General features: G+C 38.2%; 1 protein-coding gene across 1 annotated transcript in view; it reads right to left on the bottom strand.

Annotated features, from left to right (window-relative positions):
* The window catches only part of MID1 (midline 1), a 172459-nt gene that overhangs the window by 21978 nt on the left and 131583 nt on the right, over window positions 1–18898 (bottom strand). The window contains exons 5-6 of the mRNA XM_008068365.2: window positions 10953–11101; window positions 4296–4423 (exon numbers count right to left, since the gene is read on the bottom strand). Of these exons, the coding sequence (XP_008066556.1) occupies window positions 4296–4423; window positions 10953–11101 (277 nt within the window). The remainder of the gene's footprint in view (window positions 1–4295; window positions 4424–10952; window positions 11102–18898) is intronic.

The raw sequence follows: 18898 nt of genomic DNA, 5'->3' as shown, positions 1-18898 counted from the left end.
AATCAATCATCTCTAAGAGGTACATTTTCCTTCCTCAAAGAAAATACAATTTTTTTTGGCATTTGATTAACTCTATCACTGCAGAGGGCTGCTGTTTTATTTCTTTAACACATTCTGGAGCAGAGAAGTCTAAATTCTACCAAAATAATGAGTTTGAAATGACTTCTATTGGATTTATTTCAGTAACTGGTTTTATGAGAAGAGTATGTGAGCAAGAAAAAGGCTAGGCAATGAGTGTTTTGCATTGGAAATAATATTTTAGAGTAGGGGTTGGCAAACTGTGACTGTGGACCAAATCTGGCCCACTGCCTCATTTTGTAAATAAAGTTTTGTTGGAACACAGCCAGACTCACTCATTTACGTATTGTCTGTGGCTGCTTTTGTGTAACCACAAAGTTGAATAGTTGTGACCATATGGTCTGCAAAGCCTAAAACATTTACCATCTGGCCCTTTACAGTCAAAGTTTGCAGACCTCTGGTTTAGAGAATTGATCCAGGGCCTTTATTTCCACTCTTCTGTACACCAGAATCTAGCTTCAAAAGGAGAAACATGTCTGCATTCTATAGATTAGGAGCAACCTTTACTTAAACTATTGCAGAGTTCTCTCGTGTTCTAAATTTTGATTAGTATTGATGAGTCCTAAACAAACCTAGTGGGAGAAACATTTATGAAAATGGTAAATTTACAACTCTGTTTTAGTAGTCTTCACTTTGCCACCCGAAGATGTATTCAGGACAAGTATCATAGAAGCAAGTCTAGTGTATTAAATAAACTAGCTTAGCTTTGTCTCTTGGTTATTGAATTCCATGACCATTGCTGAGCACCCACAATGTGACCAGCACAGCATTAAGTTATGCATTTAAGATAGAAAGGTCCTTCATAATCTTGAAAGCATTCTTTCTGGAATATGTATTTGTACATCTGTCTCCTGGAGTATCCACATGTGAAATTTAGTATCATGTGGTGTGATTTGGATGCACATGAATCAGTGCCACCAATCAGGAGATGAATTCCATACAGGAGGCCCAGCTGCATTGTAAAACATGCTTATTATTATCTGTGTGGTCCCTGTTGGTGTGGGATCACCCCTGCATGGATCAGTGAAGAAATACTTATTCTCTCATAATTTAAATGGTTCATTGAATTATGCCTCCATCAACCATTGTACAAAAATTTTGTTCTTTTTGCACTGCAATATTTGATTAAAAATAAAGAAATGTATGTTCAAAATAGGCAAGTAGCTGTGAGACACATGGCAGTAGCCACAATCAGGAAGGAAATGTCACCTCTACGGGTTATTAACTTGACATACCACTTAGAGGCATGTCAAACGAAAAAAAAATCTTGTGTTCACAGCCAGGCAGGCTAACCTTGTTTTGATTGTAAACCCAATGGGTTTGTGCTGAGAAGTCAATACTCAATTTATTGTAAATGAGAACAGCAGCATGCTGCCAATTTCAATACTCATGGAATTGGTACCAGAACTGTTATTTTCTTGTCTCTGTCACAAACACCACACAAGGAATGGTGGGCTAATTCTTCACAAGCACTTCATTTCCTGCTTACAAATGTCTGATAAACTATTTGGACTTGGCATTATCAGCCAAGCATCATGTGTTATGTCCACAATCAATGTTATGTCTAGAAAAGAACTGAATTTGTATTTGAGGTTGACAGCTCAGAAAGCATAATAGCAGGTACCCCATATGGCCTTTAGTTTGGCATAAACAGTCATCGGGATGATATATGGTGTATATGTCACAATTCAGTGCAGTCTACTTTCACAATTTCCCCTTTAATCAATACTGTCAAATTTCTGTAGAGATTAAAATGGGCATATATTTTTGAAATACTATTAAACAATTACTGGGAAATGGGAAGGACACATTCTTGTTAATAAGACTGATTCTGGGCAGAATGGGCATGTGAATAGACAAATAATTTTCTTATCTTTTCTGTACTTAGGCATGACCTTGTAACACAGATCTGGTCTACCAGACAAAAGTGGAAGTTTGCTAGGTGGGTCATCTGAGCAAGCTTCTTGTTTTTCTGATAAACAAACATAAACCTGGGTGGCAGAATTTTTGTCCATCATTCCCCCCTCAGCTCTTCCCTTTTTGCCTAGAACTTGAGCATAACGCTTGGAGGCGGAGTAGTCCTATTGTGATCATATGGCAAAAAGGCAACACAGTGAAGGTGCCAGAACAGGAAAAGAGAAAGCCTGGGGTCTGATGTCATCATGGAACTGTTGCCCAGTCCTGAATCTCAGACCTCTCTTCTGTTTCTATAATACAAACACTTCTTGATGGGTTTACTCACTGTTCATTGGAGTTTCTGTTGCTTGTGACTAAACTCTTTCCCAAATGATATAAGAAAAAAGAGGTTTTTTTTTTTTTTTAACAGGATGCCACCATGAAAAACAACTTAGCTGGAGAAAGTCTAGACTTGTAATGTCCAATACAATAGCCATGAGCTACATGTGCCTATTTAAATTTCAATTAAATTTAGTTAAATAAAAGTAAAAATTAACTAGTTACCTTTCAAGTTTTCATTAGCCCCTTGTGGCTACTAGCTAACATGTTGGATAGTGCAGATATAGAACATTTCTATCATTGTAGCAAGTTCTATCGGATAGTGTTAGTTTAAATAAATCTCAGAGTTAAAATCTCAAAAAGGAAGGCACTATATTCATAAATATTTGAAACCAAGCTGGGTTCCTTACTGTAAAATGCTTTTTTTAAGTAGATTTCTTTCTTCCTTAATAGGAGCAGTATGTTTGAAAGAGAGAATTGCATAAGATAAGAAGTTTGTGAGCTGGGCTCGGTGGCTCAGCCTGTAATCCCGTGCTTTGGGAGGCTGAGGTGAGTGGATTGCCTGAGCCTGCGGGTTCGAGACCTGCGTAGGCAACTTGGTGAGACCTCATCTCTACAATAAATCAAAAACTAGCCGGGCGTGGTAGTGCATGCCTGTAGTTTCAGCTACTTGGAAGGCTGAGGCGGAAGGATCGCCAGAGCCTAGCAGGTCTCGGCTACGGTGACCGGGAGCGGCCACTGCATTCCACTCTGGGCGACAGAGTGAGACTCCAACTCAAAAAAAAAAAAGAAGTTTGTGGAACTACTTGCTTTCTTTGCAAATGCAGAAAGGCTAAAAACAGTACGTTGGACCCTTTTAAAGAAAAAACTCTGATCTTCTGGGTACAATGCTTTTGAATATAGAACTCCTTGCTTTCTATTTACAGACTGTAAAAACAAACATCACACAATGTTCTCTCTCTCCTGCTCCACCTTCCCTAGCCACAAACATGCACACACAGAATTGGAGTTGAGAAACTGATGCCACTACTAAGTTCGGGATGTGGTTTCTTGACGTCTGCATGTCCTAAGTGCAGTACACATCTGGCTTCTCTGAGTACACTGTGCTTTCCTGAAGTCACAGCCACCAGTAGTTCTGGCTAACACAAATAAGGCTGCTTCAACAGTACAAGTTCTTGCTCTAGAGGTTAACAGCAGATAAAAGTTTAGAAGCATGGTTAGGAATAGGAGTGGCCTGAGGTTTTTATTGTTGTTGCTGTTGTTGCTGTTGTTGTTGTTTTTTAAGCTTGACTCCCCCCCCCAAAAAAAAGCCAACCAGGAAGCACACAATTGAAACGCGGCACCAGGAATTCCAATGCAATTTTTGCTACCTTTGCCATGGTAACATTTACCGAAAGGAAATTCAGGCTTTTACTAGAAAGAGCATAGATCTTTGGTGTCTGTACAGACTTAAGCCAAATCCTAATTCTGCTACTCCCTTGCTATCTGAACTCCAGCAAGATGGCTGACCTCTATCATTTGCAAAATGAGGATTATAATGCTTTACTTCAATTTGATGGTGTGAACATTAAAATGAGATGGCAAACACAAAGAACTGAAACAGGGTAGACAATCAGTTCACTGTCAATTTTTTCTCTGCTAATGTATTGTGAGATGCCTTATTAATATGACACAAAAAATACCCAATAGAGCTATTATTTCTTAGCACCCACATCTTGTGAGGGAAATAGTGGCAAGTATACTTTTAATGATTGAAATTCTCCTTTTTTTCCTGTCTCCAATTTAGTCTTGGGCTGTGCTGGTTTGGTTAAAAAAAAAAAAAGAGGTGGGGGGAGGTGAGCAGAAATTGTTTATGGGAATACCATATGTCATCCCTAGGACAAAAGCCCATACCTCTGGTTTTTAGAGAATCATTGATCTGGTGGCAAAGTGTCTGTATCACTGAATGTACACAGTATTAAACAGAACACCAGAGACAATACCTGTAAGGTAATCCAGACATTCTAGCAATTTCTTCTCTCGGGAAAAATCTAAGGCAAAGGTGTCAAATGTGTCATTGAGGTTGATTTCAGGAATTAGGACTTGTGAGGATGCAGTTGCCATGGAGACTCTGTAATTTAAACAAAACAACTTTTTAGGGATGTCAATATGACTTTAATCATTGCTACACAGTAATGAAAAAATAAAAGGAAAATAAATATACATATTTAAGTACTTTTTTTTTACATGCAAGCCTTAAGAAGAATCTCGAAATGGCACAACACAATAACACAAAACAAATGAATGCAAGCTTTATAAAAATGAAGGAATTGGGAAAAACAACAGAATGACTTTCCCCCTTCCTTTTTACCATCGGTAAAAAATTCCTGTGAAAGCAAAAGCATATTCATATTTCATGTTGCTGTGTATTTAACAGCCTGGCCCCATCACATCTAACCCCAGCAAGAAGTACATAGCTCCAGGCATTTCTTCACACATCTGTCTGGGAAACTGTTTGTTCCTTTCAGACTCGACCCTGCTCCACTTCAAAGGGGAGTCTCCAAAATTTCAAACTGCATAAAAGGCAAAGTGAAGATTAAAAAAGAATGTTTCCAGATATTGGATTAGTTTAATCAATTACTAGCCTCTCTCTAAAATAAACATTAAAAAGGGAGTTTTTTTGTCTGGCTCATTTTTGTTCTCCTTGTATTCATTTTCTTGCACCATATTCCCAGCAGATGCCATGGAAAATATTCATGAACTTTCTCACAAATTCCCCCAGTGGATGCACTATTGCTCCTCTTCATTTAGGTTTTCTGGTTAGAATTCTCATGTATAAACTATAAAGCAAGGTATTGGTGTGTCTCAATCTCCTTCTATGTACTCAAGTTGATTTGGAAAGTTCCATTACTATTAACAAACACTTTGATTAAAAAATGCAAGTGATTCTCTTAAAAACAAGAAAAGTATGGCATGAAATGTACCACTTCTGAGCATATCAAATGATACTATATTCGTAATCTTGTTGAGTTTGGTATTTAGTTAAGTTTTGTAAACAATACTCCTATATGTAGGAAATTGTGTATGGGGCCGGGAATTTCTGAACAGAGAACACAACTTTGAAATATGCCTAATTAAGAAAACTGATGCTCATTTGTACAAGGCTACAAAGTTAGCTGGTAGCAGCCAGGAAAATTTCAGGTCTGCACTCTTCTGCTTAATTTAGAAAAATTTCAGCCCACTTTCCTCAAGGATTATAGCTCCTCTTGACTCTCTTAATGGCTCTCAAAGCTTTGGATTTTACAAAAATAACATATATTGGCTACAAAAATTACACCTGTGGGTATATTTATGCAATGGAATCGTGTGCCACAAAAAAAGAATGAATCATGGACACATGCTACAATGTGGATGAAGCCTAAAAACATTATGATCTGTGATAAAAAGTCAGTCAAACAGGTCATATATTGTATGACCCATTTGTATGAAGTACCCAGAAGAGGCAAATCCATAGAGACAGAAAACAGACTGGTGGTTGTCAGGGGCTGGGGAGAGGAAAGACGGGGAGTGATTGTTTAATGAGCATGGGGTTTAATTTTGGAGTGAAGTGTTTTGAAACTTGATGGGGTGGTGGCTGCACAGCACTGTGAATGCTCTAAATGCTACTGAATTGTGCACTTTAAAATTGTTAACTTTATGTTATGAAAATTTCACCTCTTCAATAAAAAAAGAGTATACCTATGAAATTCTGAAAACCCATAACAATGCAATTTCTGTACTTGTATTTCTGGCAGATTTACAGTGTTGTATGAGGAGAGAAGGAGAACAATAAATCAACAATGTCATAATTGGAATGATATTGGGATCCATAATGAAAGTCTTAAGAGGCAAAAACTCTAGAAAGAAAAACTTCAAGTTTTTGAATAAGAGTAGAGAATCTAACTTTATCTCCTGACTGGTTCACCAAGAGGCAGTGAATAGTAGAGTTGTGTGATTTTGTTGACTAAATATTGCACCCAAGGGAATTGAACTAATTATTGTTATCAACAGCTGCTAATTTGGACTGATGGAAACAGGGATGGTTGCTAGGCATTTTCCACTGGTGGTCAAGTTGTACTTTAAAAAATCTTTTTCCTATGAACACAGAGGTCCTCAAATTTCATAGACATCCTAGGATTATTCTGAACAAATATTCAACAAATATTTATGAAACCCTTAAAATATGCCATATACTGAAGAGCCCAGAATACATAGATCAATGCAAAAAAGTTAAAAGAAATGCCATAGTGCCATTTGAACTACTCAAAAAAAGATTTCAAAGTGAAATCTTAATAATTCTTCGTCATAATGCCCAGCAGGGCGAATTGCACTGAACTATTGTGAAACAAGCACCAAACTTGCAACTGCATTTCCCTGGCTTTAGCAGTTCCCACTGATGGAAGCCTCTTTGTTCAGGCTCATCCAAAATAAATATTTCCCCCAGGTTTCTCCTAGTCCTATGGTCTACAAACAATGATAAAACATGTCTTAGTCAAGTGACACTGTTGAAAATGCCAGCCATCTTGATAGTAGGAGCTTTGTGAAGTGGGAACCAAAAGTATCAGTTTCTAGCCTGGGAGGCAAAGACTGACAGTAAGACTCTATAGAGATTACTGCAGATTTTCACACCTATACATTTGTTTTCTGATGGAAGGAAAGATACTTAACTTTGGCTACAACTTCAAATTCTTAATTGGAGTGACAGGCAAGAGGAAATCTGCCAAATTCAACATTTTAGGCCATGTTTTTAGTTCCCAAATCCTTGTTGCCCATCTTCTGGCCTTTTAGATAAGTTGCCAAAATCCACTAGGGCTGTTAGTGTTATGCCACTTTCTCAACTTCTTGCTTTACAGTTGTGCGTGTGTGCATATGTATACATAAGTGTGTGTTAAGTTCTTCTTAACATGTTGGAGGACATAAGAGCATTGTGTTCTGTCTTGATGCTTAAAAGGTGGGTTGTATATTACTCTCTGTTTCTATTTCTGCTCTGATGCTCCTAATCTCCATAACACTCAATTGCTGGTGGCCACATGGGGCCAGTTTTCCAGAAGGTGGATATATCTAGAGCTATTCTGCCCACAAGGCTTCTGCCAAACCATGCGCACCACCATGGTAAAATCCAGTGAGGCTTCACAGTAACAAAATGGGTTTATGTTGGTCAGCTCAGGATTTCCCAAACACATTTGGCCTCGGAACCTCATTGTTATCTTAATGCCTATGAATACCAGGCAAAGCTCACTTCCAAAACCACTCAATATATGTACTTCAATTCTTAGAACTAAGTGACATCCTTCCAGAGCTGACAACTAGAGTTATTGGCTTTGTATTCTGGAAAAGTCCAACGGATCCTTCAACTGCCTGGTAATAAGGAAGAGAGCGATCACCTTGAGGGTCTGAGAACCTCCTAGATGCTCTGAAAAATGGGTACTGTTTGGAGGGAATTTTCTTTTTACTATCTTCTTGATACAGATAATTTATTGTTAAAAGTGGTTTTAATTTTAGATTCTTCATAAGAAGTAGACCAACTTTCTTATGCCTAGATTTAGTGAATAGTTTTGCTTATTTGACACAATGTTATAAAGATGAATAACAATCATGCCAATGACCTATGTATTAGTGTAGCTTGAGAATATAGTATGTTATACATTACATTTGCATTCATCTTGTAAGTGGGGAGGAAGGGAATTAAAATTTCTTGTATGTTCACCTTGTGACAGAAACTGGACTAGTATTTTTACTATACTATTTCATTTTATCCCTACAACAACCATATTAGGTAGGAATAATTGACCCTGTTTTATAAATTTATTAATTCACTCACTCATTCATGTCAGGCAGTTTGCAATGTGCTGGAGCTATCTTGATAAAAATAAGATGACCAAGTTTTCTGCTTGCATGGAGCATAGAGCAAAACTAGACTCAGCAATGCCAGTGAGTGGCCCTTATGCTATCTATAAGTACTGTGCAAAAGTGCAGAGCTGAACAACTGGTTCCAATGCATATGTATCTCCTACAATGTAAAGCTTGAGGTTCTCTCTTCATTAATTTTTTTTAAATGTTTCTGAAATCTAAAAAAATGCAATTTTGATTCAGTTTGTAGGAGAACATATCCACTTAAACTGATTTAATAATGCAGAGAAATCTCACTAAGTCTCACTTCAAGAATGCCTGCAGGATTACAAGTTTATTCTGGGTTCCACCATTGAATTTAAGAATAAAGATTGGAAGTATACAGGAGTCAAAGCCCAAGGCAGACACAATAGCAGACAGAGAAATAGAAGTCACATTCTAGAGAAGAATGTTAAGTAACAGGTTGAAGAATAGCATCAGGTAGACAGAGAGTAGTATTGGAACAAAGACATACAAGGAAGGCTAGACTGACATGGAAATATGAAAACATAGATTCAGCTAACACCCATAAAGTATCTACGATGCTGAATACCTGTTTTAATGTAATCACAATAGAGACAGCTATTCTGAGCCCAATTTTCTAAGTAGAAAATAGCTCAAAGATCCATACTAAAAAAAGGCAGTGCTAGGATTGAAACCTAGATTTTCTAATCCCTAGTCTAAGCCTAGAGGTCTTTTGCTACATCACAGCTACTGGAAGTAGAGAAAGGCTCAGAAATTAAGCAGGAGGACTGACAGAGATGGAAAGAGAGGGGATTTCAGAAACACAGAGACAAGACTCCCCGCACATTTTTATAGGTTTTGTGTATTTAAATTTGACAGGAGCATGTTTTTGTAGGAAGAGAAATCAATCATGATGTGATGGGCTTATTATGAGGGGAGCTGAACTGGAGCTGGGAGAGATCACATATGGACATTCACGCACTTGGGTGGAACTTCAATTGCATATCTTCTTTCAGCATAACTGTTATGAGGCCATATTCTCTTTAGTCGCTAGGTAAGGATTAATTCATGTGACACTTGGTCGAAATTTTAAGGACCGCTGAGGAATGCACCTCATAGTAGCCACTTCGTCTGGACATCTCGCAACTCATAGGTGGAGAAAACTAATCTTGGATTCCAGTTGGAAACCATGACCTAAGTGTAAATGCTATCTATTAGTGTCCTGGGTACACTGGAGTATTAGTGCTATTTGCAGTTTTTAACTTTAGGGTGAATACTGAGCAATTGGATATGGTCCAGTGAAAACAAATTCTTGGAACCTGGAAGTTACAAGGGAAAAAATGGGCCTCTATTAGAGTAGGGAGGAGAGCATTTTAGAGATATAACAGGGTGATAGCCAGCTGTTATCCATGTCCCTTACAAGAGATAAGTATCTAATCAGCTGCAAAATGATTTTTCCACAAATATAAGAAATAATACAGTCAAGCTGGTTGGATAGTAGACCAAGGTTGTGAAAACACTGAACACCACTCTTTAAGAACGGTGAAAATGGAGATATCAATGCCTACTTCCTCTATCTGATATTTTGAGGATTAGCACAGTGTCTGAAACACGTAAGCACTCAAACTTTGAGGAAGTTTGAGTCATAAGATGGCGAGTATTTTTTGCCCCTAGGCCGGGGATTGGCAAAGTACAACCTTATTTTTGTAAGTGGTTTTATTGGCACACAGCCACATCTATTTGTTTCTGCATTATCTATGGCTACTACAGAGCTAGCTAGCTACAATGGCATAGTTGAGTAGTTGTGGCCAAGACCTTATAACCTGCAAAGCCAAAATATTTACTCTCTGGTCTTTTACAGAAAAAGTTTGCTGATCTCTGCTGTAGGATGAAGATCAGCATGAATGAGATCTTTGAGGTCTTCCAGTGATAGAATTCTATTATTGCTTTAAATAGAGGGGAGGTGACTTTGAAAATTAGAATAAATGAAGACAAGACCATTAGCACTGGTTGAAGATGGCATTGGTTGTACCTGGCCCAGCCTAGTGCATCTCTTTGGATTCACTGGAATTGCTTTAGATATTTGTGTCCATGAAGATGAGGAATTTTTATGCCAGTCAAGTATGTGAACTGAAGGAATACTCATTCTGGCCAGTTTTACTGCTGAGCCAACTATTCAGATAACATCATTTTTAAGTTCCCTAGCTGAGAATAAAGGGTATTTTAAAAGGAGATGGTATGAAGTTGACAGTTTGGTCCTTTCTCTCTCACATGAGTAGGGCTTGACCTTTTCAGGCAAGGCCAAGCTTCTCAACCAAATGAAAATAGGCCTAACAGATAACATCTGTGTGATTTAAAAAAAAGTAATAGATGAGCCCTGTGATGGAAGAAAAGATTCCCTTTTATGTTTTTGCCTTCATTTTGATTCTTTGTTACCAAGTGAACGATAAGATCAGGTCTGGGAGTCACAATAAATGCAGGTTTTGTGCCATCATAAGCTTTCTACCCCCCAAAAGCAGGTTGATTTTATTCTTTCTAACTGGTGGACTCTTGTTTCAAAGGCCTTGAACTGCAGGCTGTTACTGAAAGGGCTTTGACGTGTCAAAGGGAAGCATCTTTAGCTGGGACAAAATTGCTCAAAGCCTCTATTCTCTCTGGTACTCAGCCTTGAAAATGAAAACAAAAGCAAGGCGAGGGCAAAGTCAACCAATCATACCCAAGAAACAAGAGCCCAGCAGCCGAGAAGCTTCCCAGGTCTCCGCACTCACCTCTCAGTGATGTTCTTAGCAGTCTGTAGGAAACGAGCATGATCATTCTCCTTCAGAGAGTGTTCCGCTTGGGAGATGAGTGATGCCGACCGCTCAATGCACTGTTTGCAGTTTGCAATCTGCTGAGCCAGTTTTCGAAGTCTCATCACCTTGAACAAAAGAGGCATGGAGAGAGCTGGTTACATGGGTGGGCTCACTTTGTAAAAAGGCATCAGGCTGGACCTTTCATTTTGTTGTGTTGTCCTTCCATAAAAGTTCAAAAAGTAGGCATAGAGAGATAACAAAATATAAAAGCCCAGTTATGGAACTGTCTTAGATATTCTTTATCTCCTTGGAGAAATGTTGCTAATTCGTTTTATGAGGAAACACTGAATTGCGAATTGCTTCCCTGTTGATGGAAAAAAAAGGTGTTGCCCAGTGGCAAGTTACAAAGGGTCACCAGACCTCTTCCCTGGACTATTTCACACAATGACTGTAAGACCATAGGGAATCCTGGAACTTTCTCTATCTCAGGTTTTCAGCTGTGCCATCAAGAAGATAAAACATCTCTATAGGTGTGAATTTGTGGCTTAAGTAAAAACCATTTTCTAAAAAGTTATTTGTAATCCATGTAATAAAATTGTGATGTAAAAGCATTAGGTGTTACTATTTCCCACACTATCTAAATCTCATGTGTTAAATTAACAGAAAGGGAGCATTTTTCCCATTGATTAATATTTTTCCTGTTGAGCAGATGAGAGAAAGCCAAAAAAAGCACAGCTGGGCCATTTCCCCTCGCTGGGAACGTCATTTCCAGGCACTTTGTGCTCACTTGATAACCAAGAACTATTTTGATAAGCATTTCCCAGTTGGGATAAAAATGCATGATTGCTTCACAGACTCCATTCCAATTCCTGATTCTGTCTTGCTTGAAAATGACCCTCAAATGTAATTGACCATAACCTCTGGGGCAGGCCAAGATAAGTCCAAGGTAACCCACTTGACCATTCGCTCTGGTGTTTGAAATATGCTGTGAGATGAAGTCCTATGGCCAGAAGTCAAGTTAAAATTAGACCACTAATTGCAATTGCCGTGTGCCTAGTGCCCCATCCACACACCCAGGGGCAGGTTTTGGCTGACTTTCTGATAATTCTGGAATGGAAAATAGCCCTGGGTGAAAGGGTAGGGAGGATGCTGGTTAATCTGTCTTGCAGACAAAGGCTGGTTTAGACTCCCTTTAGAATTCCTGCTAACTCCAAGAAATTCCTTCTTTCTCCAAGTCATCATTGTCATCCCTGTGTAACTCTAAGAAAAGGAAGGAAGGGAATGTCAGAACTTGAGGCCTCTAAGGAACGTCCAATTCCAAGTATGTACTGTAGCAAACAAAGGAAATTAATGAATTGAAAGGCAGCAGGCACATTATTTCAGGCAAGGTTGAGAAAAGTTCCTGAAAATAACAAGTCAGAGAATGAAGTGTCAAAACTTTGGGGCAAACAGTATGTGATCTTGAGCCTGGTAAAAGATTTAACTCATTATAATTATAGTTACTGTCCCCAGTGGATTAACTGTGCTCATTAATTACATAAAATAATACTTATTTTACACCAAATATAATTTAGCCTCTGGCATCTTATATCCAGAGGCAAAGTTAAGAAAGTGTCTAGTGCAGTTCAGGATATTAGAACATGGCTGTAAGAAGTTGTCAGAGAAAGGAAAAATTCCACAGGGAAAATAACTTATAGTCCCTAGAACAAACCAAGTGAATGAAATATTTAATCATACAGCATAAAGACTAATTTAAATTACATGGCAGAATTGAAGACTTTAATATAATTCCAACAAAAAATAGGGTCAAAATATTTCTTTAGAATAACTTCATATTAATCACTTATCTTTTGAATATGCCTGTTAAAGACAACACAGATTACAAATGGATGGTGCCTGGACCCTAGTTTCTTCTTTTCTTTTTCTATCATGATACTGAAAATTCAAAGTGACATAAGAGGAAAGGGGAAAAAAAACCCCTAAATCATCCATAATTAAAGCAAGACAAAATGAGAGCTTACTGTGAAAATACTAAAATTTTCTACAGAGAACAATTTGGGGTATAATTTTAATTATAGGTCAGTGTACAATTTCATCTGATATACTGGATCAGTGCTTTTCAATCTGACTGTGCAAAAGAATTAGCTGGGATCATTTTAAAAGAAAAAAAAACTAGATGTTTGGGATTACTCTCCAATATTCTGGTTAAGGAGTTGTAATTCACAGAGGAGCAGTAATTTGCATTTCAATAAGCAATGAATGTTTTTTAATCTGCAGGTGATGAAACATTAATATGGTCAAGACTAGCATTTAAAAAACCAAAAAGAGCCGGCTTGGTGGCTCAGCCTGTAATCCCGTGCTTTGGGAGGCCAAGGTGAGTGAATTGACTGAGCCCGCGGGTTCGAGACCCGTCTGGGCAACTTGGTGAGACCTCATCTCTACAATTAAAAAAAAAAAATTAGCCGGGCATGGTAGCGCGCGCCTGTAGTTCCAGCTACTTGGAAGGCTGAGGTGGAAGGATCGCCGGAATCCAGCAGGCCGAGGCTGCAGTGGCCGGGAGCATGCCACTGCACTCCAGTCTGGGTGACAGAGTGAGACTCTAACTCAAAAACAACAACGACAACAACAACAAAAAACCAAAAAGAAGAGAAGAGAACAGTAGAGTGCAATTCTGGTAGAAAGAGCAAGGTGAATTTTGCAAAACCTTTTTTGTGTGTGTGCATGTGTATGCACTGTTTTGTGATGTCATATATATTTCTTACTGTGGACGGCAGTAAAAAAAAATAAAGAAAAAAGAAAAATCACTGGTCTGATAGGTGTTTACAAACTATGATCTATGAGCCATATCCAGCATACAGCCTATTTGTGTAATTCAAGTTTTACTGGTACATCAGCATACTCATTTGTTACATATCATCTATGGCTGCTGTCATGCGACATCACTGGACAGAAGCAAGTTGTTGCAACAGAGACTGTATGGAAAGCCTAAAGTATGTGTTATCTAGCCCTTTACAGAAAAAGTTTGGTGACCCCCCAGCTGAAATAATTGTGGTCAGATGACCCTGATTTGAAGCACTTTCTGAAACACTGTCCTACTTGTCAGAGCACTTCAAACTCAGACATTGAACATAGAGAAAAATACTTAATTTTTCATTAGACACACTTTTCAGTATATTATTTTAAACAACTGAAAAGATGAATAAAATGTGATATTTTGGAAAAATACTAGATACTGACATATAAGAAGTTTCTATATATAGGTATACATCTTGGTGTGGCAGGGGTAATTTTTTCCAGTCGATTCTGCTCATCTTTCCTTTGGGAAGTGAGATTGGCACATTGTAACTTTTGGAATTCAGTCTGTGCTCATCATTGAAATATTGTGTCTGTTAGAATCTCCTTTTAGGGAGGACACATGCCTGTTTATATCATTTTATGCACTGCTTATTATACCTTACACTCTCTTTTAAAAGCAATCTTATTTTGCTTTAAATACATTGTAAACACGCAAACGCTTTTTAATGTATGTAGGATGCACATCCCCAAACTGCTATGTCCAAACAATGAATACTCAATTAACACAAGTGTTTGAATTGAAGATAAGGCCTGTATTCAGTATCTCTTTAAGGCCACGGAAAGCCTGAACATTTAGCTATGTTAATTCTCTAAATTTTGAAGATTTAATATACACAAATGGCAGTAAAGCAGAGAGACACCTTTTCCGTTTAGCTGTGGCCTTCAGTAGTCTACATAGTTCTGTGTCTGAATCTAAAATGCATGAACTGGCTTAATCTGGAGTTTTCCATCAGCTTTTTGTGTGTTGACATGAAACTTAACCCCTACTACTTAAAAAATATGAAAATTCTTTTCCAGGGAGCCTCATGACTTGAGACTCTCTGGTACATCCTAGAAAGGCTGTTGAGGTCTGTTTCAGAGAACAGCCTTTTGACTGGATCAGAAATGGACGGGGGTAAAGTAAGGAGATTAATGACATTTACTTTTGTGGTCTCCTCAATTCTGCCTGGTTCTTACTCCACCTGCCCACTTCAAAATGCTTGTCAGAGGGCCTTACCGTCCCTTCAGTGCCCTCAGTCATCATTGCCACCCCGGGCTGCAGAGACCCAAGTCCCACAGTGGGCCCCAAGTCCACACGTTCCTTCCCTGCCTGGAGTCTCAGATTTCCAGGCTGTTGGTACTCATGCCTTTCCTGTTAGAAACATATCTCTGACACAATATGCCCTTGCCAGGGACTCAGGTCACTGTGAATTCCAGGGTTTGAAGTTAACTAATCCTTGGACATGTGCCAAAGTACAAACTCAAAAGAAAGCCAAATTGAACGCTCACCTTTCCCTAGTAACATCTACCTTCTAGCATTGCCTTCTGAGATAATGTCCCAGAGCAAAAGTACACTTTCTAAAAGTGAAACACTTGAAACATTCAGCAAATGTACTAAGTAATATGATGAACTTTCCTGTACATAGTGCCAGATTTACTAACTCTCAATATTTTCATCCTATAAGCTGAGTTTTCAAAAGGAAGTGAAATATTATCAGTAGCATTCCCTCGTCTCATCCACATCTCTCTTCAGAAGAAAAGACTCTGGAATTTAGAGTTGAGCACTCCCAAACATGTTTATGCCTATACAAAGTATGAGATTTTTTATAGTTTACCAAACTTTCTATTGCATTTTTTTTAGTTTTCTTCCAATGCATTTATTAAGTTATTCTCTTTTTTTTTTCAAAATCATACATGAATATGACACACCATTCAAACAATGTAGAATGGCTTGCATTCTTATAATTTGTCCATGCTTAATATATATTACCCTATGAAAGGACAGACCAAGAGTGGGAAGCCATTTTTCATCTTGTTCTTAACTCCTGACACAATGATGAGAAAGTAGAAGCTATGCTTTTGGAGAAACACACACTTTAGGTAAAATTAACTTTACTGACTTTGTCTTTTCAGAAACAGACTTCCAGGTATCAGTGGTATCTCGTAGTGGCAATCAAGCTTGTCTAAAGTAAAGGGAATTTACAAGACCAAGGACATCATGCATTGGGCAAGGATTGTAAAAATCATGCAACTTGTAATTACAAAAGTTATGAACGCTCAGAGGGAGAGCAGGTGGGGATTCGATCTTCCAGTAAATTGGGCACTATCTACAGGGAAGCCAAGGATCCCCCGAAGCTATCCACTGGGAATGCCTAGGAGATAAGGGGAGGTGCACCCTTCACTAGCTCTAAGGAATGTCATTTGGGAAGGTGCAGGAGAATTAGAATCCTCGTAATGCCCTTCTCTAGGGGCTATGAAAATGTGGGCAGACATTAATGTGTCCCTGTGTCACAGGATCTCCAAGACATCCACAGGTGGTTGATAAGGAAGTCATGGCAGTCACATGCAACTTCTCCAAAAAAAGGATTTAAGCCAGGGCTTTGGGGGCCTACGACACCATACTCACCTAGAGTGTAGGTCCACTCCCTGTCTATGGGGGTGAAGCTTTCTTAAATAAATCTTTTCTCCGCTCACCTCTGTGTGTTGCAATTCTTTGCATCTACTCAGATCTCTGGGTTCCCAGCGTGGCACCTCCGGCTTGCCGGCTCCGGCGGTGCTGCGCCTCCCTGCACCTCTCTCCATCCACCCTCATCCTGTTGGAACCCTAGCACCCTAGTTCATTAATTTTAATTTCTAAAGACCATTTCATTATGTAAGACACAATTTATATGTCTAATGAACAGCTCTATGGCACAGAATTAAAGTATAAATTTGATAAATTTTCAAGTATGCATACACTCATGAAACAGTCACCAGTCAACATAATAAACATATATATTATGCCCCCAATTTCCTCCTGTTCCTATGCAATTCACCCTGTATACCCTTCCCTGTCACCCCATCCCTAAGCAGACACTGATTGACTTTTTGGCACTGTAGGTTAGTAGAAAGTGCCATTTCTAGAATTTCATATTACTATATTCCTACAGAATATACTACTTTTTGTCTGAGTTCTTTCACTTGCCATATTGAGATTCATCCATATTGTCGTATGTATAAATAATTTATCCTTTTTGTTGCCAAATACTATTTCATTGTATGCCACACAATGTTCCCCATTCATCTATTAATGAGGTCTGAGTCATTTCCAATGTGGGGTGATTACAAGTAAAGTTAACATGAAAATTCACCTACAAGTCTTGTATGGGCATAAGCTTACATTTTTCTTGGTATATACCTAAGATGACTGGATCATATGGTAAGTGTATGTTTACTTAAGGAACTTTCCAAAACACACCATTTTCATTCTCACTAGCAGTTTGTAAGAGTTCCAGTTCCTCTACATTCTTGTCAATAATTGGTGTGGATCAGTTTTTGAAATTTAATCATTCTATTCTTTAAAAAATGCCGCTTTTCTTCTTACCCCCTTTGCATGGGTGAGGACTTCTTCCTCTTAGCAGCTGGAAGACATTCCTCCTATACTTTATTCTTCCTGGCCCAAGAGAACACCCAGAAGGCAGTAGGACCTGGTTTATCGGTGCTGGGAAGAGTTGGCTCACTGCTTAGACTCGGCTTAAAGTAGGGATGATCAATATTCTGCCTGCATGGCTTTACCCTCCCCTTATTCCCAAGCCAGGTGTGCTCTGGTTGTCAGAGTTTCACTGGGCTTGCTGCTCTGGGTGACCTATGGTACATTGAGGGGAAAGGGGACCTGTTTGCCTCTTCTGCTCTCCAAGCTGTCATCTTGGGAAACAGGGAAGAGAAGGTGGCGGGCCAGTGCTTGTGTTCTCCACCTCCCACTCCCCTGCATTTCTTGTCTGTGTCTCCTGTTCAAAAGGAGAGGAAGAGGCATTAAGGGATGATGGTGACTATGTATTACTTAGCCATTTCTGAATAAACGTTTGGTATTACTACCAGAAAAAAAGAAAAAGAAATTTAATCATTCTAGTAGGTAGATAGTGGTATCTGTTATCTCATTGAAATTTTAGTTTGCATTTTCTTAATGACTAAAGATTTTGAATATCTTTTTTTGTGGTTATCTGCCATCTATGCTTCTTCTTTGGTAAACTATCTATTTAAATCCCTTATCCATTTTGGTGAATGAGTTGTCTGTTTTCTTATTAATAAGTTGCAATAATTGTTATATATACAGGATAGAGGTCCTTTATTAAATGCATAATTTGTAAATATTTTCTCCCAGTTTGTGGCTGGTCTTTTCATTATCCCGAAGAAAAGTTTTTAATCTTGATGAAATCCAACATATAAATATTTTATTTTATGGGTCATGCCTTTGTCATTTGTCTGTAAATAATCATTCCTAACCCAAGGTCACCAAGATTTCCTCCCAACTTTTCTTCTAGAAGTTTTAAAGCTTTTACCTTTAGGTATATGATCCATTTTGAGTTATTTTTTGTATATAATGTGAAGTACAAATCAAACTTCATATTCTTTTCTTTTTTAAGTGAGAAAGCAGGATTTATTGAGAGGACAGAGAACTTCATATTCTTACATGTAGATATCTAATTGCTCCAGCACCATTTATTTAAAAGACTATCCTTTCTCCATGGAAATTATTTTCGCATCTGTGTCAAAAATCAGTTGTCCATATGTGTGTGAATTTATTTCTGAAGTACTTTTTCAAGATCCATTGATCTATTTGTCTAACTTTATGCAAATATCATATTAGTTTGATTTTTGGAGCCTTATAATAAATCTTGAACTCAGCTGATGTTAATTCTCCAACCCTGTTAATATTTTTCAAAGTTTGCTATGATTACTATATATCATTTGCATTTCAATATGAACTTTAGAATCAGCTTGCCAATTTCTACCAAATAACCTGCTGGGCTTTTTCAATGAGATTGTCTTGAATCTATAGGTTGACATGGAGAGAGCAGAAATCATAACTGTACTGAATCTTAACCCTA

Source organism: Carlito syrichta, unplaced genomic scaffold, assembly GCF_000164805.1.
Source record: "Carlito syrichta isolate Samal-C Ts95f unplaced genomic scaffold, Tarsius_syrichta-2.0.1 Scaffold310547, whole genome shotgun sequence".
NCBI classification, from domain to species: Eukaryota; Metazoa; Chordata; class Mammalia; order Primates; family Tarsiidae; genus Carlito; species Carlito syrichta.
This window is presented reverse-complemented; position numbering and strand designations above follow the sequence as displayed.